Here is a 26,661-nt window from a genome sequence, read left to right as displayed (position 1 = left end):
TTCTTAATGATGTAGTGGAGATAGAAAAGGGTAACAAAAAATGATTAAGAGGAAGCTGCAGCCTCCTTACGGAAAGCGGTGAGAAAAGCTGGGGCTCTCCATTTTGTAGGGTAGAAAGCTGAGGGGTGTATGAACCTCCTGGATGCACAAGATCATGAAGGTGAAGGATAAAGTGAATGCAGACCTGCTGCTCAGCAAACCTGCAATAGTAGAAGTTGGGGAAACTTGAGAGAAACTTGAGAGAACTGTTGAGAGATTGCCTTAACACAGATATCTTAAAATTGTTCTTCACATACAGGGCAGTGAACACTTGGTGAACCTGCTGTCACAGGAGGTAGTGGTGGAACAGCAAGTTCAGAAACGATTAGACTGATTTATGGACAAGGGATCCATAAAAAGCTATTAAAAGCAATTGGCACAGCTTTTCTTTCTAATATCTTTCACACAACAGTTGTGGATGCTGGGAGAGCACAAGGGATGGGCTGCAAAGTGTCCAGGTTTATGTGAGCTCCCTGCACAGCAATGTCCTGCTGCTTCTGTCAGGGGCAGAGCACAGGACTCAATGGACCTGACCCCATAGGACATGCTTTATGCCCCCGTGTTCCTTCACAGGCACATTATTAACAGGTTACACGAGGGATTACACTTCATTTGCATGTGATTTATTTTCTTCCCTTAGAGGAGAGGCCACTGGAGTCTGGAGGTACGGAGCCCTGCCAAGGGATATTAACCTTTATTAGGCAGCCCTCGGTGAGGGGAGCATGGCTGAGAAGTCACGTCCAGCAGTCTCCAAGTGCCCTTCTATGAATCTTGCTAACGGCAGCCTTTTCCCAGTGCAATTCTCTTTCTCATCATCACTTCCCTGAGTTGCTGGACTGACACTGTACAGGCCTCCAGCCCCTAAGCAGCAGGAGCTGTGGGTGAGCTGCAAGCTGTCATTAGCAGAAGGCGGGGATGGGGCACACATCTCTGAGGAGCAGAGCACTAAGAAAGCTGTGTCAGCTGCAAAGCAAAAAGAGGACAGCTGTGGAGGGTCACTTCCTCCCTAGCTTGAGCCGTGCAATGTTACTTTTTCAGTTAAAGTGCCACGCATGTGCCTTCCCGATGAACTCAGGGGGGTTCTGGATGGAAGCCCCTGTCACTCACACAAAGATCAGGGATATTTACTTCATGGCTGTTATTACTGCTCTCCAAAAGAAGGAGTGTGATTTAGGAGGCGATGGCAGCTGGGCTGGTCCTGTATGGATTTGTTTATGGCTTTCTGCAGTAATCCCCTTCCAGAGGCAGTGTGTTGAATATAAGTTACTGAAGAGCTATAGACAGACTGGCTGTGGGTGTCTAGAGAGCACCACAAGGTAGTTGAACAAAATTCAGGAGGAAGAATGGGCTTGGACACCTGCACCAAGGTGTTTTTTTTTTTTTGTTTTGTTTTGTTTTGTTTTGTTTTGTTTTTTTCTTTCTTCCCTGTAACATTTTGGCATTGTGAAGGGATTTATAAAAAGCTTTCTAAGCAAGGAGAGACACCTGCAAGCCCATCCTGGAAGGCTGCCTGCTTGACTGGCAAGGCATTATAGACCAGGAGTTGAGGGAGCAAAAGGAATTTGCACCAGGTCAGGGTTAGTGGACAACAGAATATTTAAATACCTTTAAAATTGAATGAAAGGACGTGGAAAACTCAAAATGGTAAAAATAAATGAATTAACAAACCCGCAAATAAATAAGTAAATAAATAATACACTGACATGCCAAGGAATCCATGATGGCAACAGGCTTTAGAGACATTACTCATTAAGAAAGCATCAGCCAGGTGATGCCCAGTGACAAGCAAGTGCATTGAGGAAGAACGGTGATAAACCACAGCCCTTGGTGGGAGAGCTACCTCCCAGCATGCTGCCTTCACCATCTGCTGCAGTGAGGCCAACTCAGACTGCTTGCAGAAGAGCAAAGGGATGGAGAGCACTGGTCAGAATAGGGCCTCATGTTTAACCACATTACCAAACCAGGCATTGCGAGGAGGGAAACAGAGCACACATTATCTTACAGTTGGTTTCCTGAAAATCCATCAAAGGTTGCTAGCAGCTGTGGTTCACAGCAGACCTCCTTGTCTGACTTCACCAGTGTGACCAGCATTTAGCTGCTGGAAGGGACTACGTGACCATCAAGTCCAGACTATGTCACAGGCAGCCCATGGCAGGCTGCCTGGAGAGCCTTTGTTCGCTCGTAATGTCTCAGCTGAGGTAAAGCACATAGCTTTTAGGGATAGCTAGCTTCAATTTAAAAAAAGGTCTTTGTGTAATAGAAAATCCATTACAACTGCAGAAAAGTGTTCATCACCATCTCTGTTAAAAATCTGCACCTTGTGTCTGCTCTTCCTCTGTTCCACTTTCAGTCACTGGGGTTTCTTATGATTTTCTGCCAAACAACAGAGCTGTCTGATCAGAAATTATCTACTCACAGAGGCACTTAGAGATTGTGATGAAATTGCATCTTAAAGTTATCTTACAAGTGAAGTTGGCCTTTTCACCTTCTTCCTGGGTGAAAGATTTCCTGCGGCATGATGCACATGGATTTTTCATTCTGATTTTTTTTGATTCTGAATGCCTTGCTCTGTGCCGGGTGATTTCTGCTCCCAAATCTGATGGATTGATTGATTTCTGCTCCTGGTCGTTTGGGAAATGCCAAAAGCAGCCCCCTTGAATGTAGAGCTCAAGGTTTCCCATCAGCTTATCCAGCACCCAAATTCCAGCTCTGCAAAATCCCACAGGTTCTGTGTCTGGGAAGTAGATACCTCCCTTCTCCCAACAAGGTTTATTTCTCCTACTCATCCTTCGTTACATTCAGTTTCTGTAACAATTCAATATATGCCCTGCCCACATCACTTATGCCTAATGAAGTGTAGGGCTGCAGAGGTGTGCACCATTTAGAAACGTGGGCATAAGAGAGAGTCAAAGAGCTGGTGTGGGGGAGTCCCATCTGGAGGAAAGGAAAGGAAATGAAAGGAGAGGAGAAAAAGAGCTGCTTTCCTTCTTTGTCATTCTGTGTCACGCTGTGCTTTCTTCAGAATTTCATGTCCTGGGGAGATGTCCTCTGGGGCCTGTTCTGTTAACTCCAATATTGCCTGAGCTCTTGAAATCACCTCCTTCTCCAAACAGCCATGGAAATGCTTGTGGATAAACTGAAGCAGGAGACTGCTTTATCCTGTGCTGTCTTTTCAGCTAAACTCCAAGTGTGTTGGCAAGGGACACACAGTGACAGTCAGGATGAGGAGGGTTGGTGTCATTGTAATAACTGTTTTTGCTACAAAGGATCCACTGAAAGCAGGAAGTCCCTACTGTGCACTCAGCAACCTCAGAGATCGTTTGTCATTTCTGCTACAGGGCTGTTTGCACAGGTATTTGTTTGCACAGCAGCATCTTGCATGGGCTGCAGAGAGCAGCTCCTTTGGCAAGGGGAGTGACTGTGGACCTTGCTGAGATTACACACAAAGGCATAAAGATGTGTCTCCAAGACAAAGTCTGACTTCAGGTGGAAAGATGCTGCCTTCTGGAAATATTCTCTGTGTGTCATGGTTAAAATTTGTTGCTCAGTTGCAACGTAAGCTGCTGGAACTGGATGTTAGGTCTGAAGAGGAGTGAATCCCTCAAAATCCTGGAGACCATCAGCTGTTGCTGCTGTTGCTTGATGATCCATGATCATCTTGTCCCTTGTAACTTACTGCATTGCAGCTGCATTAGGATGTATTTTACTCTGTTCCCATCCCAAGGTTTTTGTAGCATCATGAAGACATTGATGTCTTTTGATTGAGGAGCTTTGTTCAAAGAAGATAACTCGGTCATGTCTTTATCACCTCAGTAATAAGCCTGGAGTTACTGGGAGTTGCCACGAGAGTAGCTATTAGGGATCTCTTCACTACTGATGAACAGAACATCACCTCAAGCAAGAAAGGAATGCTCTTTGCCAAGTACTTTTTTTTCTTTTGGTTACACAAGTTCTAATTTCATTGCTTACTCTTTGGCTGTAGTATGCATTAGTAGTAGAACTGTAGCAAGAAAAAAAAATAATAGTTTGATATTCAGATTGCTTATTCTCATCTAGGCCAACATTAAATAAAGAAAAACTTGTCTGTGCTGTTTTGCTCACCACCCAAGCTTTAAAAATTAATTAGTTATGTTATTCTCTAGCTTCTGCAAGAGTTAAAAGCTTTCAGTCAGATTAGTGTGATTAGGATGTAGTAAGTACTATGTAAGTTTATAAAGAGGCTGTTAAACATGAAAGGCGCAATGCTGTGGACAAGAATATTCCTGATTATGCAGGATTAGTCAGTTAACCCAAAGCGATTATAACTGGTGACAGAAATTCTGATTTCTCAGCAACTCTAGTATCCAGCACATCAGCATCAGTGTGCAGCCCTTGTGAAATCATGACCAAGTGAAGACAGCCAGCCAGATTGTCAAAAGCTTCCCCATGTTAAAAATGTTTCTAGATAGGAAAGATGTCTAGATAACCTCAGGCCTGGGTGTTGGTGGGGGAGCACATTATAAGAGAAAAATAGAACATTAGGCAGGAATGCTTGCTTGGAGGAAAAAGTGTTTATCCAGAAGTGATAAGAGATACTTTTTGCCTTTTGTTGTTGGATTTTATTTACTTATTTATGTATTAGAGCCCTACTAATTCCTACCTAGGTTACATTCTCTGATCAGAATTGTTGTTACCTTTGGTGAATGACAGTCAGATCATCTATTCCGATATAAATACTACAGGGACTTCACCCATCAAAACAGCATTCATAGCACAAATCTACAGTTCAATTAGTACATTTCTATAGTGACTTCATCTTTCCCAACAAGAGTTTTCATGTTAGCATAATTAAGAAAACTTCTGCTATTATCCTCTTGCAGTCTAACAGCCACATCTCAAGTTTGCATGGAAACTGTCTAACATGTCATGATTTCACCACCCTGAGAATGCTTTCTAAAAAGCAGCAAAACTGATAATTTTATGGTTCATCATTTGATCAAAGTTATCTAGAGACTCTTAGCCACATTTCATCTCGATCTACAACAAAAGGCAATTTGAAATACCAGACAGGTAGTCTCCACAGATACAATATCAGCACACTACTCAGCCAACAACTGGGTAATCAAAAGCATTTTCCATTTTATCTTCCCTGTCATGAAATTCAGGTAAGAGCACTGTTTCAAGAGACAGTTTCAGCAATGATGTGGATTTTCTTCCTCCCCCTCCCTTCTCTTACTCTTGAAATGAAAGATTATTGATATTAAAAATGACTTACAAACCTTGTTGTGAAAATTGAAGCAGAAAGGTAAGTAACCAAGCTCAAAAGCTGCACAACAGCATCATCAGCTGTCCCTTCAGAACTAGGACTTTATTGAGTTTGGGCCAAGTAGAGCTTTGCCATTTCTGCTAGGTTATCAAGGCTCCCATAACAGGCTGGGGTGTCCCACAGCGAGTTGTTTTGCACATGCAGGTGTTCCTGTGCACCGCAGTCTCAGAGCATGGGAACATGTCCCTCCCACAGCCCAGGCCTCTCTGGTCTGTGGTCAGTGTTTGCCAGCAATTCCCCTGAAAGTGGTCTGTCCATCTTAGCAAGCAATGGGTCAGGTCACCTGTCTGGTTCCCAAAGGAGTTGGCTCAGGAAGTAAATGCTTTCTCTGATGCTAAGTCTTTCAAATATCATTAGCCTGACTGTATTTTCTGTGTCCTTCTTAATTGTGGCTCACTAGTATTTAGAAACTTACACCATTGCATATGGTTTCATTTTCGTCTTGGACACTTAGCAGTCTGTTCCAGAGTTTCTAAGTTATAACTCACTGGTGGAAGAATATCAATTCATCATTCATTTTGGCTAAAATGTCAGGCACAGGACCCAGGCACATGAGGACAAGTTTCTAAATATGACATCTGTCTTTCAGTGTCTTTCTTTCAGTCAGGTTCTGCACAGCATTTCTCCTACAGTCAGTAAAGAAAAAGCAACCCCAGAAGATTGTTTTAGAAGATTTTCAGCCACCTCATTTCAGACTGGAGGTGCTCCCAGGGTGACTTAATACATTGTGGGACCATTCTTGCACCAAAACTGTAACTCCAGAGTTACAGTTCCTAAAAACACTACCTTAACAGCACTTCTACATTTCTCTCTCCCTTGCTATTCCAGAGTGATTACTCAAGTGACACTGAAAGTGAAGACAATTTCCTGATGATGCCGCCAAGAGATCATCTCGGCCTCACTGTGTTCTCCATGCTCTGCTGTTTCTGGCCACTGGGAATTGCTGCCTTTTACCTGTCTCATGAGGTAATGCTAAAACATATCCTGCTAATTATTAATTTTGCATCCACAAAGTAGCTATTATCTCACACTGGCAAGGAAAGTTCACCAAGACACACATGTGGTCATGACAGCCTCTCAGGGTGGTGGGAGGTGGTTAAACAGAGTCGTGTGTATGCGTGAAACACTGTTCTCCACCTTACTATGTCTCTGTGGTGATAGTGGTAGTCTTGGGAGATATTTTAGTGAGCAAGGGATCTACAAAATATTCTAGGTTTTCATTGACAATGGTCAGGTTCAATGTCAGTTTATACAATGTACAGCTAGGGATTTTCTCTGCACCAAAATTTTGAGTGGAAAACACCCCTGCTATATCAAATGTTCAGATTTCCCATTGTGTAAAATAATTTATTAGTTCCTAAGCTGGTCATCTGGAAAAGAAAAACAGGAGTAGAAATTCATTTCTGTTCTACAGAAGCAGATTTGCTTTCCAGGAAAGAATTTCCTTTCCCAATGAAAAATTGCCCAGTCTGTTCTTTTTGTCCAATATTAATATAGAAGTATTTTTTACCAGAGGAGCGATGGTGTTTTGGTTTGTTTCCTTCCTGTGACAGGCTTGCTGTTTCCAGCCTGTGCCTAACAACCACCTAATGCCCCATCATTTGTTTCGACAACTATGTCTTCAGAAGTGCCTGCAGAGTAATTATTGAGTTTCCCAGCAGGGCAGAAAATGTAACATGACAGAAAGTCACACTAAAAGTCTCATCAGTGACTGCAAGGAAACATTCACTTATATTTCTATCTGCTGGTGGTAGCAGTGCCTGTTGGAAGCTACACTGTGCTCTGCAGCACCAAAATTATTCACCCTCTTGCCTGCCTTTCTTATCTGCCTGCTCTAAACATCTACCAGCATGGCGTATATGTCAAACCAGAACAGGCACTTCAGATCTGAAGAATCCTGCCCTTTAATATCAAATAAAGAGACACGGCATGAATGTTTTGTTATTCTTTTTATTATTTGTTTCTGTTTGTTTAAATTTAAATGTTCTATCATTGAGCTTTGAAGCCTCTGAGACAATTAAGTTTGTCCAGTGGAAAATAACAAGTTTCCTTGTCTGAGTACTATTGATTTCTCAAGTTTGGATCAAGGAATTTGTCTGATGATAATGACAGCACAAAGTAAGGAACTGGGAGGAAGCCACATGCACTTTAGTACTTGGACAAGGCAGGATTTTTTACCAAAGCTGCAGCAAAGGAAGGGTTCTGAGTATGGCATCACTGGCACTGTATTTGCACTGTGTTGGGGAAAACAGTGCATTCATTAATTTCCTGCAGTAGCTTTCCTTTGGGAGGCCTGGGGACTGCTAGCTGGATTTATCCAAACAGTGAAAGCCCAGAGCAGCCCAATAAATGCAAAACAAACAACATAATAAAGTACTAAAAAGCAGCATGGCTGAGAAGCTAATGTGCTGAGAGCCAGTATACGAAGGACAAGACATCATAATAGCTGTGATCTGATCCCAGGGGCCTGCATGACCCCATAAAACCCTGATGCCTTGATAGCAGCATAAGCAAGGTGGGAAAGGTCTTATGAAGGCAGGGAAGAAAATGTATTTGGAAGAGGAGAGACTGCCTTTACAGTATGTTTTGATGGCCTCTTCCCAAGGGGGTGTTATGACCAGGTATTTGCTGGTTTGAGCCTTGGAGCCTCCTGTGTCGGTGACTGAAGCACAGCGAAGTGTTAATGGATGTTTCAGAAACTGCTGGGCTTAATGATGGATGAGGATAGTTCTTTTCATTTAATTTCCTCCTTTAAAAAACAAGGTGAGAGGGCTGATGAAATGAGGTAGCATTCAGAATGATCTTTTATATGTGAGGTAGTAAAACATTATGTCCTGTTAGCATGTGGCTTCTATTTATGGAGATCTTTTAACTTGAACTCCTGAATAACATTTGAGCTCCCTTGTTAACAAGTAATGGCAGGCTAGCGTTCCCCATCCTTTGTTGAATGTCAGAACTGTACCTAGAGATCAAACTTGGTACTTGCATTCCAACCCTTTTTGAAGTTGCTCAAGCTCTTGACAATTTCACGTGTTCAAAAGTCTCCTGGGTAGTTCAACAAAAAGGCCCAGTCTGGGAAAAAGCTGTGGCACATAGGAACTGCAGGGGTGGAGGCTGCATTCTTTGTGCCAGGACTTGGCACTTGTGGCAAACTTTATTTTTTTATAATAAAACTGGGCTCCTTTAGATGATCAATACATCTGCAGATCTAGGCCTGGTTTGCTAAAGATACATTTGCTCTGCAGATCAATTAAAAGGGACAGGTGCTCTCAGTTTAATCCCGCAGCACCCAGCAGTACATTTACGCTGCATACGTCTGTGTCACGGTGCAAAAGAATTGTACAGGGATCGGTGTCATAAAGTTTCACAGATGCTCTGTATGAACAGAAAGATTAATTTTCCCCACGCTCCATAAACGCAACTTGCTTCCGCCAGGAGCTATTTCCACTCTGTGTGGGACTGGAGGCTTTTGCCAACGTGCTGCTGACTTAAGGCTTCTTGAAAGCCATCTGCACTGAACAGTGCAGCTGTGCAGGGGCTGCCCGTGTGGTGGAACTAAAGATGTGCATCGGGTCTGGCTGAGCCAACAAGGAGGACAGCATAATCTCTTTGCATTCCCCTAAATCCTTCCTGCTGAACCTCCCTGCTACTGCCAATGTAAATTTTCATGGGCTGCTCATTCCTTGATTCTCCCGCAAGCAGCAGGAGCCAGGTATCCGCTGGCTTTCTCAGGCTGACAAATGCCAGGACAGGTTTAGTGGGATTTTCAGAAGCCATAGGCATGCACCTGAAAAATCCCACCAGACAATTTTCTGCATGCTTAGGTGCTTAAAGAGCCTCCAAACCCCAGCCCTGCTCTCCTTCATGGCAGCACGTGCGGTCTGGCAGGCAGCAGACTCCAATCCAAGCACACAAGAGCAATTGCTTCCCGTCTGCCATGGTTACTCTGTACGGCAATTAATTCCCCTGTGCAGTGATTGAGAACTGCATGGCTCCGTAATTATTCCCAAAATCCATGGATGGTTTGAATGGCACAGCTCAAAATATCATCGCTTGGATGCCTTTGCAGAAAAGAAGGGACTTGTGCACTTATCTCTTGCATTTGCGCTGGCACGAGGCATACAAGATAAGCCAAAAGAGCAGCTTGTCTTTCTTCATGATAACTTCTGGGCCATTTGGTTACATTCTATCCCATTTTCAGAGATAGAGGCTTTGAAAAAAAAAGCCTCTTTTGACATGTTATTGTGGTTGCCAGGTAAAAGAAAGCGACAAGTGTCCATGTCCCCACTGGGAGGGAGAAGACAGTATGAACTTAAACTTTATCAAAGACCAGAGATCAGATGCTCAACATGTGTGAATGTATTTCACATTCTTTGTTTTTCTGCATCAGATTTTGACATTTAGCCACTGCTGAAAAGGACAGAAAAAAAACATCCAGGTGTTATCTGTTGAATATTCATTAGAAATCCAGCTCACAGACCCCATCTCAGCTAGAAAAAGCATGAGACAGGACAACAGCGTGACGCACCACACCACCAGACTTGCTTTGTGTGGGGCTGGAGCTCTCCCTTTCACAGCTGAGTCTCAAGTATTTGGAGGATAATGCCCCATGGCAGCAGAGCCCATGGGCGTGCAGATGATGTGCGTGGCCAGGGCACAGAGGAGACTGTGTTCAACAGGGCAGGTGTGCAGAAGGTCACTGCTGGCTGCCTTTGCTCCCTGCAGGCAGATGGCAGATTTGCTGGGCAGAGGATGATAGTGAATACTGAGCAGCACAACCTGTGCTAGCATTAAATAACATGGCTGCTGTTCTCAGCCCAGGTACAGAGAGAGGCTGGCTACCTGCTGAGATAGCCAGGAACATGTGGCACTGTGTGAAAGAGCTGGATCTCTTGTTCGTGGAAGTGCAGCTCTGAAATGGATGCCCCTGGCCTCAGGTTTGGGACATTTGGGTGACATCCCTTGGCTTTGCAAAAAGGCTGTCACATGGTTCAGCACATTCAAGGTTTGCAACTTTTGCTCATTTCAGAGAAGAGGAAAATCTAGTCCAGAGCAGAGAGGCAGAGTGTGCCCTGTGGCCCGTTGGTTCCCCAGGGGGCTGCCAGCAGCCAGCTCTGCCCCAGACCATGATAGGTGCCCTGAAGGGGGGTTCATTAACTAACAGCTCCCCTAATTCTCTGCTTTCCAGGCTGGAGTTGGCTTCCAGCCAGTGGTGAGAGTGTGGGTAGACTTATGCTGATTTGTCACTTCAGGGTAGACATCTCCTGAAGAGAGAGATGTTTGTGCATTCCCCAAAAAAATGGTCATTTAGTGTTGTGTGTCAGCACTTCTGATTTCATTGGGCTGTGGGTGAAGTCTCAGGCCAGGGAACTTTATCAGTGTCTCGTATAATTTCCTCTTCATTCCTCTTTGTCCCTTTGATCTTGTGGTCACATTTCCAAGTCACGAACTATAATTACAAAAAAGGGATTAGATTAATGAATGGCCTGATCGTTTCAGCCCTTAAGCTAATTTTAAATAATTGGAAAGGTAGCTCACACGTAACACTCCCAAGAGAGTTTAATTCATTATGGAGGTGTTTAATTACAAGGAAGTTTTGGGACAGCACAGACACCAACGTGAAATGCTTGAAGAGATTAGGAGTCTCTTTATTAACAAGAACATCCTGCACAATGGCAAACTTTGTCTGGGAATTGTTCATTGTCAGACTTTTATGCCTCACACATTATGCTGAGACAGCAGGAGCCAAGAGATGTATCAATAGAGTTCTGCTCCAAGGGTACAAAACATTATTCCCTCCTGGCATCCTCTTTTTGCCCTGCTGTTAATTTTTGTTGCTCATCTATCGGCTCATTATTTCACAGGCTTATGAGACAGTGAATATTGTTTCAGTGCAGAATAATGCACCCGCAACAGGTTACTTGTGCTCCTTCCACTAAACTTGGTGTGCCTGTGCTACCCACAAAATCAGAGGCATCTGGCGGAGGCATCTGAAGAGTAGGGTGATAGATCAACAGTTGATTTGGGGGTTCAGGCACCCTGACATGTAAGCAATTTCACAAAGTTTAAACAATATTTTAATTTAGGCAGAGGTGGTTTTTTTTATGTTTTTTTTTCTTTTTTCTTTTTTTTTTTTTTTGGCATAGTAAGAGAGGATTTTTTTTAAGCATGGACAGGAAATTAGAATTACAGTGAGGGGCCTTTGTTAGTAAACTGCTTGTGTCCCAGCTAAATACTTGTTTTTCACACTTGCAAATATAGACTGTCCAGAAAGAATTACATTATAAGAGACAACACAGAGGTAGATACTTCCTGTCCAAGGGCAAGCAGAGGGAACATGATTCTGCATGCCTCCAGGAGAGTAGGGAGTTGTCCATGCTGCTGTGGAGTGGCAGTCAACCATCTCCCCCTGGAAGACAAAGCACCATCCTCCACCCCTGCAAAGCCCTGAGAAATGAAACCTGATGCATTTATGGATGACATAATCTCTTCTGGGCACCTCAGAGAGGTTTTTGAAATGCCCTTGTGTAGCATTTGCATCTTTATTTATTTATTTGTTGCAACCTCTGGTGCTGCTGGAGCCAAGAAGGAGCTCCCTCACTGGTGTCAGCGCTCACAGCTCTGTAAGTTAATGGTGCTGTGTCAGTCAGCTCCCACAGGGATTAGTGCTTCAGTGCCCTGCTTTTCCAAGTGAAGGAAAATGCAGAATTGTTACCAGCAGGCCCTTCAATGCTTTCTTTGAACAGTTTCATCCTAGTACGTCCCCTGCTGAAAAAGGCGTGAGAAAAGAAGAGACCCATTGCAGATCTGGGAGTGGAGCACAGACCTCTTCCCCCCTCCTTGTTGGCTATTCCACTATCTGCTTGACAACCATCAGTTGTCAAGAAAGTCAAAAATCTTTAGATGCTGCTTCAATGGCTGTATCAGGAGCCCAGTGATGTGATGAACATCCTCACATCCAAGGTGGCAAATTATGTCCTTTGAATTCTCCCATGGCAAGAAGAGTGCTGTTTATATAACAGAACTTCCTTTCATCTCACACCGTGACAGTACCCTTTTCCAAAACAAAAACAAAAGAAGGCATGCACATTTGAAGTTTAATATATGCAAAGGTAAAATGAATAGATGTTTTCAACAGCAAGGATTAAGGTTAACCTTTTATCAGTTTGCAGAATGTTCAAGTATTCTTTTTCTTCTTGGAGATCAACACTGTGTACTCAGGGCTACCTTCTAATCTTGGATATACACCTCACCATCTTTCAGTAGCTGTTTTGGTGAGTGCTACTGAATTACTACTTTGTTTGGATGCACAACAAAGTGAAATGATCACTTCTGATTACAATCTACATATCTATTTCAAAGGAGCTGCAGAAAAACTCTTTGAAGGGAAGATATGAATGTAATGATCTAGGCATCCAAAGATGCCTGCCAGACAATCACAACTGGTCATTGATTTAACTGAATTCCCATCAGCAGAAAAGAAATAAAGTTTTTATGGGTATTTTGAAATAAGCCACAGGAACCAGCTGAAAAGGAAGGGATGAGGACCTACCAGCAGCTGTGTAGTTTGTATTGAAAACTGCATCCTGCCTTCCCACAACTAATGTCTATGCTCTTCAGCCTAAAATACACACTGGATTACCTGTTGTATCAAAATATTGGAACAGATGAGTCTCAGAACCCACTGCAAGGCAGAACCTGAGACAGGAATGTGGCTGTTTTATAAATGAACGTGTTAGCTGAGGAAGGAAGGGAGAAGGCTCTCTGTGGCTTCCGTGTTTTCAAATGTTGTGCCTGAGCAGCATGCATCACTGGTGATTATGCTCTGAAGTTTTCCTGCAGAGAAAATAGTTGTTATGACCATCCCGACAGTGATCCTATGGACTTTCCAACTGACTGCAAGGGTTTCTTCACGTGAAAATTAAAAGATAAAAAATGAATTGTGTTATGAGAGCCTTGTAGGTCCCTCTGGTAGAAGGCAACACAGTAAAAAAACAGGCTTCTACTGCTAGTGGTGGTGTCCACAGGGACTAACAAGACCAACAAGAAATAAAGACATCCCATTAAATTAAATGGAGAGATTGCATTTGGTTCCCATGATCCTGGACAAAATACTGAGCCAAGCAGGAACAGCTTCCATGAGGCAGCTGCTAGAAATTCAGGCTGCCTGAGGCATACAGATAGGTGCTCTCCTGCTTCGAGAGTTCTTACATTGATCTATAGGCGCCTTGGCATTGCCTCTTACCAGTCCCTGTGGTCTCCTGCTTCCAGCCCTTGTTTAGTTTGTGTTCATAAAGTGGTTGAAATCTTTCACTGAGAAGTGAAAGATTAGTTCATTATCTAATATTATTGCATTGTTTGCAAACACTCTTTCCTAATCTAAATAACAGCATTAGCCGGATGCTTTGCCTCCAGCTGTACCCACGGAGGTAGGCAGGACATTAAAATGCACCTATCAAGGCACATGATCTTAATGTACTGTTGGTAATAAAACTAATGTAGTATTTTATGTGCTCAGGGGAAAAAACACCAACTTTTTTTCTGTTGTGAAAATCTTTCTTTTCCCTTCCCCCATGCCAGTGTAGTATTAAAACGCGTTCATTATGGGGAGTGATGAGCAATGAATTATGAATGACATTTCTACATCTTGACATTTATTGTATTACTTCCATGAAGTGTGAAAGATTCATGGCTGCTTGGGTGAATGGAAGTCCTTGCTTGTTCACAGAGGAACTCAGCTTCCTCCAAAAGGAGAGGAGAGGCCAAAGATGAAAGAAGAGACCATGTCATGGAGCAAGAGATGGAACTGACAATCCCTGCTTCACCACGTTCCTCATCCTGCTTTCCTTGGAGTGAATGCTTTGTTGTTATGAAGTCCACGGGAAGGAATGAAACTCAGAACAGTTGTTATCCAAAATTCCCAGGCCTTTATGAATGGATGGCCAAAGGAGAATAAGCAATGGTGTTATGCCATACAGATACATAGACTTACTTATGTCATGGCCTCTCTGAGCTGCTCTCCAGATATAAAAGACACCAGGTAGTAATAGCATGGTAGGAGTAGGAGAGGCCAAACCTTTTGTTTCCAGGGCTCTTCAGGGAACCACTCTGGAAGAGATTTCATTTTTCTTTCTCAATCATCTCATGGGGATCTCTGGAAGAAATCATGTTCCCTCTCAAAAGCTGGTGGAGAATTCCCTACCCGTGGTTCAGAGCCTTGCAGTTGCTCCCAGCACTTCCCTTTCCTTGTGTCGATAATGGCAGACAGTAAATTCAAAATCCTCCTAGGTGTGATACGCCAGAAAATGGGATTTTGTGTCCCCAGACACATGGGCCTTTGGACTAATTTAAATAGTAATCATCCCAGCCTGGGATTTCTGGATTTCATTCAAAACACCACACTCGATAATTTTGCTGAATGTGTCCTCATTTCTTGACCTTGTAGCCCAGATGGCATTGTTCTAAGCAGGTTTCTACAGCCTACAACTAATTAAGCAATTAATTAGGAGCTTGCACTTACACAGGAGCTATTGTAAAGCAATAACTTAAGTGACCTTATGGGACCTTGCTACAGCATTGATCCAAAGACTCTCCAAATTGTCTTTGCTAAGGTTTCACTGCATCTGCTTAGTCTTAATTTGAACCACAGCTGTGACAGACTGGACTGACCCTGAGCGTCGCTGGGCGCTTCCTGATGTGCCTTGAGGACGTCTCACCTGCATTTGAATGCTTTCCTTTAATGAAACTCATGAAGATCATCTTGGCCTGTGGCATGCAGTGTCTATTCCTAAACTGTGGTAGAAACAAATTTCTTGTTTCCCAGGGCTTTCAGAATTCCCCTGATTTAAATGGATATTTACATCACATGGGGATAGTTTCTTATTCTTACCGTATCTCACTTTGTTCTGTCAACACTTTAGTAATTTTCCCCTCATCAACCTTGTTTCAAGCCTTTAGATATTCTGATTCTAATTGTGTCATAGAAATGATGCCTAATGACTCTCTCCCCCATTTTTAATAACTTTTGTGTTGTATAATAACAACAAACCCATAATACAAACGTGTATGTCTGCTGATTGGAAAACAGATCATCTTGGAAGGTTTCAGTGCGTGTAAGCCCTCTGACTGCAAGAAGAATAAGAAGCATTTGTTCATATTCATTTTTTTTTTATTAACAGCTAGAAATTTCAAGGTATTTCAGGGCATTGCATCCAGCCTGAGGAATAGGTAATATTGTTTGTCTGTTTTTTGCTCATGAACTGCAAGTGGAGTTTTGTGTTCTCCACACGTTTCTTAAAGTTATTCAAGTGAAATATTGAAAATGGAGAAGAAGGAAGTGGCATTTAAGCAAAATTTAAGGTAATCTCAAAGAGCAACTTTTCACTGTAGCTTGGGTTGAAACCAAGAGTGTCTCAGTTCAGGGTTCCTGTATTCCTGTGCGAACATCAGACCCAGATCAGCCCTTGCTCCATACACACTACCTCTAAATGGGGCACCACATTGGCTCTGCTTCATTGAGGGAACTGAGGACTCAAGAGCAGAAAGACCTTCATCATGGAAAAGTAACAGTAGCATTCCTGCTTCTCCTGACAATGCAGCTCTCTGTGGGTGATGCCTGTTCTGTCTCTAGCACCCTTTGCATCCATAACCACCAGGCAACCATGACACCTGATATTTGGGCAGATCACGCTGCCAGTGCACTGGGAAAGAACAGTACAGAGAAGTACAAAAGAGAGTACAAAAGGAGAGGAATCTACATGGTGCCTGTTGGAAGGGCACCGTGGCCGAGGTGCTCTGGCCATTGCACAAGCTCTCTCCTCCTGTCTTGCCAACTGTGCAGTCAGCCTCTGCACACCTTGGTGTTGATCTCTGTGTCCCTTGTGCCCTGTGCTCCTTTAGCAGGAAATTTCCCATTTACTGTGGCCTGGGATGAATGAATGAGCCAATCTTCAAAACCCATTAGGGATTAATTACAAGCAGAAATTATACTGCTTTAATTAAAGCAGTGCACTTCAGGCAGCCCACCCCTGTAATACAGGCTTAGCATCAATACCCTTTATTCCAGGAAATATCTTCTCAGATATATGAGAATATATAGAAAGGAGTAATCTGTCCAGCAGAAAGCACACTCTATTACATGTAGCTTGAAAGACAAAGCAGCATCCTGCTGGATGCAGTCATACCGCTGCTGTCTGTAGGTGGAACTTAGGTTCCTCGTGTGCTGTCCTGGACGTTGCTGGGGTGACGGGTGAGAATCACATAAATTACAGTGCTTGAAGAGCTGAAACGGGGACACCGGAGTGTAGCTGTGTCAGAGGAGAGATAAATCTGCCTTTCATGACATATTGCACACAGGAAGGTGTTTTTCTCAGAGGAAGTGAACAGAGCAACCCTGTGGAGCTGAGCAGCCCCACGAGGAGCAGGCATGAAGGGCACATCAATGGAAGTGTGCTGAGACTGGGGCTTATCCTTTTGTGCCAGGAAATTTCCTTTCCTTTAAAACCCAGAGAGTCACAAGAACATGGATCACATTGGAAGCCAGTGGGATTCAAGCTGCTGTTCTTTATCAGCATTGAAAAAGCAGTCATATTCATTAGCTTCTTCACAGACAGAAAGGTTCAAAAGCAAAACCTCTGCAGGTGAAGGATTTTTGTCCTCTGTGGTCACCTGGCACTTTGGAGAGGTTTCCTGAGAAAGGAGGGAGGAAAGAGCCTCCCAGTGGTGTGGTGTTCAGTGGGGAAGGTTTATGCACAGCAAAGGCAACTGAGGCATTCAACCTGGTTCCAAAAGTCCAAGGTAGTTCTTCCAAAAGCTGGGTGGAAGAAGAAAGAGTGGTAGTGGCCAGGCTTACAGGGACTTGAGAAATGCTTGCTTCCCATAGAGGCTTGTCCCTGTCCAGCTCAGGGTGCTGCTAGCCTACTGTCCTGGCTCCAGCAGCGGGCAAAGAAGATGTCCAAGGAAGAAGTTAAGGCTAAAGAAAAAAAAAAAAATCTTTACTTTTTCTTAAACATAAGTCATATACACGATGTTTCTTAACAGATGGCAAAATGGATGTTTTCCACATGGAGAGTTAGCAGGATATGGAAAACCAGCTAGGCAGAGTGATTCAGCCACTGCCAGACAAGCCTGCTGGTTCAGCTGAGTGGCTGTGCTCAGCCACATCATCTCAGGACACTTTCATTCTGTGGAATGGGAACCGCTTTTCCAATGAGTCCTGTGGTGTCTTCTTGAGACCACAGGGAGAGGGGGGACCTGAGTGGGGGCACTACCAGGGCGATGGCATTGGCTTTCCTCTCGTAAGGTCAGCCAGCTGATGCTGTGCAATAGCATCTCCCCAAGGAGCAAGAACTTTCCTGCTTACTCCCCTGCCCACACATAGGGGTACCCATTACAGTCAAAAGTGAGAATTGTATCTTTAGATGTTAAAAATGCTGCTCTTTGGCAGGAAACAAAGAAAATATTAAGAAATTTAAAAAAAAAGGGGGGGGGGGGGCTGTCAAGATCTGAACACCTCTCAACACTTCAGATCATGCCTGTGGCTCCAGTATGAGCTAGGGAGCTTCTGTTTTGCTTTTGAAATGGGATACGTGTGAAGATTGTGTTGACTAGCTGATTGCCACAACATGATTTCGGGGAAATAGCTGCTTCTCCTCATTTTGGGAAGTCAGCCAGACCTGAACAATATTACAGTGATCCATGTCACAGTGAAACCTGGAGCAGAGATACTTGTACATTCACTGTTTTGTTGCAGAGCCCTGTTATTATTGCAAAACTTTTTTTTTTTTTTTTTTTTTTTTTTTTTTTTTTTCCCCTGTACCAGCTCCCTTGCTGATTTGAGGCTTTAATGTTTTTGTGACCACAAAGGAAACAGCATGTTTGAAAATGATTTGATAAGGCCAAAATAATTTACCTCCTACCAAGTGTGACATATTTCGGCAATTGCTAATTAAGCTGAGAGATTGCTGTCATAGCTCAGTGCAAAGGAAAATCACAACCTCTGTGAAATCTCTTTGGCAGAACATGCATCATCTGCTATCTCCACTATGAGCACAGGGTGGTGACAGTATTATCAGCATAAAATCACCCTTCCAGGATGTTCAATATCTCTACCAACCCATACCTTCCCAACCTGGAGTCTTCATCATATGTGGCTGCAGTTATTAGCAAAGCAAATAAGATCATTATTCCTAGCAACTGCACAATGAGGATGAAGGATAAAATGTAGAAATGACACTGTTTGTAAACCCTGTTCAGGTCTTTCTGGGGCAGCCAGTTTGGGGATACCAGGGCTTCCATTTTAAGGTGACCAGATGGGGCAGGGTATTATACTAATCTCAGAACTGATAATAACCTCAAACCAATGTCATAAGCATAGGTAAATCTCAGGACAAAACTACGATAGGCAATATAACACCAGTTTTTCACACATTTCCATTCATCCCATGAAAATCATTTCTCAGCAATGTTCTTTGCTCAGAGGTGTCAGGGAGCAGCGAAATGAGGGTTGTTCCACCAGAGAAGGGGAGCTGGTGGCCAGGGGTGACAATCAGACAGAGCAGTGTCCTCATTATCACAAGGAGCAGTCCCACAGGACTTGACTGCAGAGCCCATTGCTGCACTGAAAGCCTTGACAACAGCTACCTTGCAGAAACTGGAGCATGAGGAGCATATTTGAGCATGAGGTCTCCTGGAGATGTATATCACAATCCCCTGAGATCTGGGAAGGTGTTCCTGTGTGGAAGTAGTTTAGACAAGGCGAGATGTAATGTCTGGACTTCTACAAGATGATACATAAGACCTGAAACCTCCTTGACCATAAATAGTTCAGAAGAGATATTCAGCAGTAGGAGCAAATGCCATCCACTCCTTGTAAAAAAAATATACCTGCTTGCTATATTGCTATTTTGGCAAGTCCTCATACTTCATTGTGGTGACAGAGGTAGATTAAAATGGCATTTTGTAGAGTTTGCTGTCTAGTATCTGGATTTTATTTCGAGCCTGTGCTCTTGAAGCCCTGAAAAAAACCTGCTCTTTCAGCTTGAGTGGGAGAGTTTGTGGTCAAAAGCCTGGATGAGGTTGGAACAAGGAATGAAACAACCAAATGACTGCTGGAAGGGTCTGAAGGGCGTTGATGTGCATGGTGCAAAGCAACAAGGAAAAGGGAGACTTCTCTAAGCTGGAAAAGGAAAATCTGGTCACGTGTGGGGAAAGGATTTCTGTCCACTTTGATTAGAAAGGTCTGCAACACAGGGATAGCATTGAGCCTAGGCAAGATGCAATGTTTAAGTAAGACATCTCTGGGGTTGGTTTTACACCCCTGCAGTTACAGAAACAAATATCTGCTTATATGTATATGTAGTAATCCCTATTTATTCTCCGTACCATGTGCATAGCAGAACTATGGAGTCTTAACCTTGGGAGACAAGCAGAGAAGAGAAATCAAAGCAGCAACCCTGATGTGATCTGAGAAGCTCTTTTCTCACTGCCAGCATTTTAATCACTCTGAAATGGGCAAGTCAACTCATGCAACCTGTGCTTGCATCAGGAGACTCCACCCCCTCTCTCCTTACTTAGTCTCAGGAGTTGCTGAGCTGTCAGGATTGAAGAGGTAGGCTTCCAGGGGGCTGTGAATTACTCTCCAATACCCCTGTACCACCACAGCAAACATCACAGATGAAACTGCAGCCCATAGCTGGTTACCTTCTCCTGTTGCTGTGTCTTTGTCTCAAACCACTTGTTGTAGCCAGGCATCGCTTCAACCAACAGCAGAGCACAGAAGATGGGCAGTGCTCCTCCTTCCTTCAGTCTGGCAAGTTTTGATTCTCCTTTTCTGCAGCAAAGAGCTGGAGCAGGGTTAGGAGAGCAGGCTGTGTTGGGGCAAAGGGCTCCTGTGCTCCAAGGCAGGGGGAAATGGAGAGAGGCATGTGCTGGTAGTGAATGAGCCCTATCTGTATTAGGCTCATGAATGACATGGTGTCCTTGAACCAGCTCAGGACACTTTGAGGGTGAATGCCACTTCATGTGACATTATGTGTCACTGAGAATTTCATCGTGCAGCAAAGTCCTCTGAGGAAAATCCCCAATTCTCACCTTAAAATGAAGTCGGCTACATGAAGCAGTGCTCTGAAAGGCACGAACAGCAATGCCAAGAGGATTTCACCAGGGCATTTTAGCCAGCCCAGCAGGACAGGATGTTCAACTGAGCAGCCAGAACAAAAAATGCTGCTAAAGGCTGCAGTTAAATATTTCAGTTGCTGTTTGGATGTACGTACAGCTGAGACATTGCTGATTCGTTTGTGATGCCTGAAATTCTATTACTTCTTCAAAGGCCAAATTGCTCTGCTGTGCGTATATAAGAGAAAGCCTCCTGCTTTTCTCTAGTGAATTGATTTAGGAGAGAAGGGAAACATATTTTGGAAAAAGCAAGTTAAAGATTTTTTGTTAATGATAAGTGGCTGAACGTAATTCGGTTTATTGCTAATTTCAAAGAAAGGAAACAGAACCATGATGTCATGTCTTTTAGCTCCATTCAAACATTTCATCTCCCCTTTCTTTCTGACTGAAATGACTCATAAAATCATAGACATTAGGCATGGCAAAGACCTTTAAGTTCATCTTGCCCATCTGTCTGCCACCACCAGGTTGTTATTTAGAACGGTAAACAAGAAAACCATGTTAGAGACAGACACAATGTTCTCTCAAAGAATGGGAAGGAGTAAGATATTCCTCGGTCATTTGTGTGTATCACACTAGGTCTGAGAGCAGGGACCACGAAGTTAATGCCAATGTCCATGGGGCATCAAATGAGGCTGAAGCAGATCTTACCTTTTCAGCCCGAAAGAGCCTTTCCAAAGATAAAGAACTTGTTCCCACTCCTACCCATTTTTCCCTCTGTGTATTCTTGCTTACATCACTTCCCACAACTGCTTTGTCAAGTCTCTTTTGATGACTTAATTTGGGTTTAATGGTTTAATTTTCAGATCTACTTTTCAGATCTAGGTTTTTATGACCTACTGGTGGAAGTCACTGGGAACTATAACATGTCCTAGAGCACTCCTGGTGAGGGACACCTCAGGCTGAGCAGTCAAAAATATGTGTGCTAGAGAGAAAGGTGACTTGCTGGAAATCCAGAGCATGAGAGGCAGGCCTTGAAACAAAAGGTGGCAGAGGAGAACTGGTCTATTACTGCATCTCTGTGGAGAGCCTGGCATGGATGGACCCAGTTCCCTTCAGAGGAGGCTGAAGGATACTCTTCAAAACCCTGCCCTTCACTGCCTGCCTGTGAGGCAGGGACCATCTTTTGGAAATACAGGGTTGTGGCATACCAGCTCACTTCTGGGGCTCCTAAATGCAGCGCAACCAACTGATACCTTTATTAGTCAGCAGGTGCATTGTGCCAGGCTGAAGACCAAGTTATCTGAGTCTACCCCAGGCTCTCCCAGCTTGGCAGAGTTGCCTGGCAAGGCAGGGTCCCCCCAGGGATGCGCTGACCTCTCTGATGAGCTGTCTGTCATGGGGATCTCCGTCAGAGCTCACTGCCTGTGAGCCCCTGCGAGGAAGGATCATTAACACCCAGCCTGCCCGCCTGCGGAAAAGGGTATCTGTCTACCTAGCAGTGAAGGATAGCCAAATCAACACCCAGTCAGACTCCATTAGCACAGCCCTCGGGAGGCAAATACCTCTTAACACAAAATTACGTGCTACTGATCATTTCACCAGCGAGGGCTCCCAATTGTTTTGAAAACCAGTTTTCCTCTAGTGAAGCTTCTTCAAACGGCATTGTTCACAGCAAGTGAACCTGCCTCCTCAGAGGCGAGCGTGAAGCAAAAAGCTGTCTGTGGGCAGATTCCCTGCAGCTGCTGCAAGAGGCACAAACATCCTCAGAACCACAAAATGCTACCTACTTGCTGGATGGCAGGCATTCCCATGCTGTGCTTTGCCTCTTCTGCAATTTCTTTCAATGTGCTGACGAGAAAATAGGAAGGAAATGGGCTGAAAGCCAATTTAGGACCCCCCAAAACTCAAGATTGGGTTACCATGACCTATCAGTCAAGGCTAACAATTGTCTTGACCCTCCCTGTATTTATCTTCTAGAATTTCTTAAGTGTCCTTATGTTGGGAAGGTCTGTGCCCAGAGATTCTCTGGCCTCTTCCTCCAGCTGCGCCCCATTGTCAGAAAGCCCCTTTCACTCTATCCCTCTCAAATCCCCTCAACTGCAAGGAAATTTCCAACCAGTAACAAATAACTGAATAGACATTATATGAACATTTGAGGTTCCTGCTCTCCAGGGCCTAGCTCTGCCTCCAGCTCCTAGGTACCTCCAGCAGGATACAAGAGAGGAACTTTGGGTGATAACTTAGCAGAGCTTTGATTACACAGTCCCTGTGGATCAGCTTTCATGCCAACACCTCTCCAACAAAAGGAGCTGCTGGCCCCTTAGCCAGCAGTGGCTGTCTAGTCTGGCTGAGCTGGGGGGTGCAACCCAAGCAAGGAAAAAATGCTTTCTGTTATCTCAGCCAGCAAAGACATGCCTGTGAAGGCAATAATGAGCCCCTGTTGGCTTTGACAGTGTTGATGATGCCGATGTTGGATCACCATGAGGGAACATTACATGCCTTTATATTTGTGATTTACATAGATTGCATTGTAGAGGTTTACAGTCTAATATATGCATTTGGTGCTCTGTTGGGAGCAGTAAAGAAGAAAATCACGTAATAAAGAGCCTTCTGGTCCTGACATAAAGTTCAGTATAATACGTATTATTATCTCTGCCTGTGCCAGCCCTCCCTTCTTGCTATTGCCTACATTTTTGGTGTGTGGCAGTGTTACCAGCTCCTGAGTGCCAGCTAAGACTGCTTGCTGCTGTAGAGCAGAGCAGAGAAAAAGTCTGGAGAGGAGGTCTCAAGGGAAAAATGAAGGAGTGGGCTCCAAGTATGTGAATGGCAGATGCAGACTAGGAGGGAGTAAACTCTTCTCCATGTCCACTCCAGGACAGTTAAAAAAACCACAGCCCTAGATTGCAGTGAGGTTTGTCTGGATTAGACTACAGGAAAATCTTTCTAGTAGCTAAAAATAGGGAAAAGCTATATTACCTTACCTTGGTAGGGAATTGAGGACAGGTGAGATGAACCCTCAGGAATAGTTTTGTAACATTTATAGGTAGAGCTCGAGGTTTCAAAAAGATCATCATTGCTTTTGCTAAAACCCTCTCTTGATGCCAGTTTGATATACACTGGAACTGATCTATTGCCATGCCTCTGACCTGTACTCTGTAATTTCAGCATAGTTCAGGAAAAAAAAAAAGGCATAACAAAGTGTAATTTCACACACCAGCAACCTCTCTCAGTCTTGAATTAGTTTACTGGCTACCCAATAACTGATGTTTTTGCAGCCTTTTCTGATCATTTACAGATCTTAGTGGGCTACTACTTGCTCTTCTGTCAGGGTTGCCACTCAACTTAGCAAGCATACATGTAATGGCAGCACTCTTTTAAGCCACAGAGGCAGGTGGATGGGACTGAAAACATTTTTTCAAGGACCAAGGTAGAGTTTGCAGTAAAGACCTGAGGCCTTCCTCTTCCCACCAGTAGGCTCTCCATCAACTTGAGAAAAAAATAATTTTCCATCCTAAGAACTCTTTCCAGACTTCAAAAATTCAGTGTGGGTTGAAATTCTGGCCCTAAACTTTCAATGCTTTACATGAAGAGATGGGAAATAGGTAGGTCAAATAACCAAAAAACAATTTGCAAACCTGGAGACCCAAATCTTCCCAAGTGTCAGTACTCTATTTGCCATAAAAATAAATAAATAAGTCATTTTATAAGTCAGGTTTCAGTTTTCACTTAATATTATGATACCAAAAAAAAAATAATGTTGAGCTCATGGACTGTTTGGATTTCACCTAATTTTCAATCTAAGTATAGAGATTTTTGCCAGCATTCTGCTCAGAGAACAGGAAAATTTTCCACGTTTGCTTCACTGCAGCAGAGCCTGACTCCTCACAGGCCACTGGAAATGAAACTCATGTCCTCCTCACAGCTTTCTGCAGCCCAGAGACACTCTAGGCACTCTGCTCTCAGCTGGAGCTTCTCAATACACAGTGGGGATAAGTTATGTAATAACACAGACAGACAGCAAAATTAATTTCCTTTGTTCTTCAAAGGCTGTGCTGTGCTTACAGTGGAGAGTGTTCCCTAAAAAACTGCTGGACCCCCAAATTAGGAATGTTACACAGGAAAGTGGGAGTGATTGCAGACTGATGCAGAAAAGGTACCATAATAGTATGACATTATTTCTGCTTGCTTCTTCTGTACTCTGCTTCTGAGGGATGGGGCAGATCAAGCTGCTGGGATGGTTCCTTCTGAATTGTTCTTGTTATCAGTGAGCTGTTCTTTGTGCTGTCTGCACAGCCAGGCTTTTTTTGATTCCCTGGTTTTTGGCCATCACGTTCATCTCTGCAGAATAGTCTGTGTTTCCCTTCTTTCTTCAGCTTTTATATCCTTTGGCTGGTGAAGGTAATCTCACCAAACTGACAGGAGAGCTCTAGCATGTTTGAAACTTGCTCAGATTTCTGATATCATATGAGAGCTGCGTATGATGCACTATTTTGGCAGCTTTCCTAGAGGGTGAGCTAACTGGTTTTGCAGGATTGCTGACTTCAACACTGTGTATTTTGAGGCTAGCATTTACTTATTTGGTGCTTTATTGTATTAACCCCCTATACTCTGAAAATAAAAGATCAGTTTTGGTAAAGCAGGAGGAAAAGTGCTTGGTCATGAGGGTTTCTTAATGTTCGGTAAACCCATACTGCATGACTAAGAATAGTTATCAGTTCATACCAGCAGGCTGTGTTGATATATTTATGGCCATCAAAACGGGTTTGACAGCTAGTCTAAAAGCAGAGCAGGTTGTTTTATTCTTTTTTTAATCTCCCTGAAAAAAAAAAATGTTCAAAAAGAACAAGAAAAAAATCTTTAGTGAGAATGCAGTAGGCAAAGCAAAACAATAAAAAACCCAGGTTTTCACCTAAAAGACTATATGTCTCCATACAGAAATAACATCCTGCCTTATACTCCTGCTCCTGAGTTGGCAGGACCCCATGGAGGTGTATCCCAGGATCTCCCTGGCAATGGGGCATCGTGGTGGGGAGGCAGTCCCAGTAGAAACACTGGACCCCAGAAGAGATGGAGACCTAGGGCAGGCAAACTGCAGCTCCATTGGAGCAGCACTGCAGTAGAGCATTGGAACTGAAGTGTTTGCCTCTTTTTTTGGCATTTTTTTTACACTTTCCTAGGAAAATCTTCACAGAGAACTGTTCTATCAAATTTCATATACAGGAAAACAAACATAAAACACTTTCAGGGGATTCCCAGCCAGACCCTGATGTTTACTTCTGTAAATCTAGGCTTCTGCTTTTCACGTTTACTGGTGAAGAAAGGTCTATGAAGAATTCCCCTTTGGGACCTGTATTTTATAGCAGCTGGGGCTATATATCCACACCAGCCAACAACTATTTCCTTCAATGTAACTTACCCACTCACAAGAGGAGAACTTTTACTGCATGCTCTGATAGCAGTCACAGCTATTTCCATCACCCTCTTTTGCAAATTCTGCATTCTGCACATCCCCCTTTTGACGTGTTCCTCCTCTTCAGCCAGATCTTGCAAGCAAACAGCTGCTTTTGCAGCACCCCGATCTGGAACATTGCTTCAAATTACAGAAGGCAGATATGTTTATTAATATTTAAGATCTGTCAGTGACTATTTTAGCCAGGCTGATGTTTCTTCTGAGATCTTCACAGAAAAAAAGGAACTAACAAAACGAATAAAGGGGCTTGAGATCTTGAAGCCACTTCTGCCACATAGCAACCTTCCAAGAGCCTTCCTTGAAGATGGAGGCACCGCTAAGGGGAAAAAGCGTGTTGTCCTTACCCTGCCCTTCTACATTCCTAGGGCATCTGTTGTTTCCCACTACTGGAGACCAAGTATAGGAAGTCTTGTCTCTTTTGGTGTGTCTGTTTTTCATGTTATACAAGCTTGTAGTTTTTTTCTTGTTAAGAGCTCTTGAGGGGAGACCAGTACTGCTGATGGAGTAAGCAGTGACATTTAGCTTTTTCACATCTCAAAGAGCCATCTCTCCTCCAAGCCTGGCGCCGGTAGAGAAGAGATTTCCAAGGATTCATATCTACACATATGAAGCAGGAGCACTACATTCAGTCCTCACGTGGGCTCTTGGGTACCAAAAAAAAAAGCAGTCTGAACACAATCTGGGGTCTGTTTCATAAGACGCAACCACAGAATCAAGATTTCAGGAGGTG

General features: G+C 43.6%; 1 protein-coding gene across 2 annotated transcripts in view; it reads left to right on the top strand.

Annotated features, from left to right (window-relative positions):
* The window catches only part of SYNDIG1 (synapse differentiation inducing 1), a 75,748-nt gene that overhangs the window by 26,244 nt on the left and 22,843 nt on the right, over positions 1 to 26,661 (top strand). For both annotated transcript variants that reach the window (XM_032185862.1, XM_032185861.1), the window contains exon 3: positions 6,173 to 6,310. In XM_032185862.1, the coding sequence (XP_032041753.1) occupies positions 6,173 to 6,310 (138 nt within the window). The remainder of the gene's footprint in view (positions 1 to 6,172; positions 6,311 to 26,661) is intronic.

Source organism: Aythya fuligula, chromosome 3 (assembly GCF_009819795.1).
Source record: "Aythya fuligula isolate bAytFul2 chromosome 3, bAytFul2.pri, whole genome shotgun sequence".
In the NCBI taxonomy this organism is placed as follows: domain Eukaryota; kingdom Metazoa; phylum Chordata; class Aves; order Anseriformes; family Anatidae; genus Aythya; species Aythya fuligula.
The sequence above is the reverse complement of the archived record's forward strand: the minus strand, read 5'-3'. Positions and strand labels throughout refer to the sequence as shown.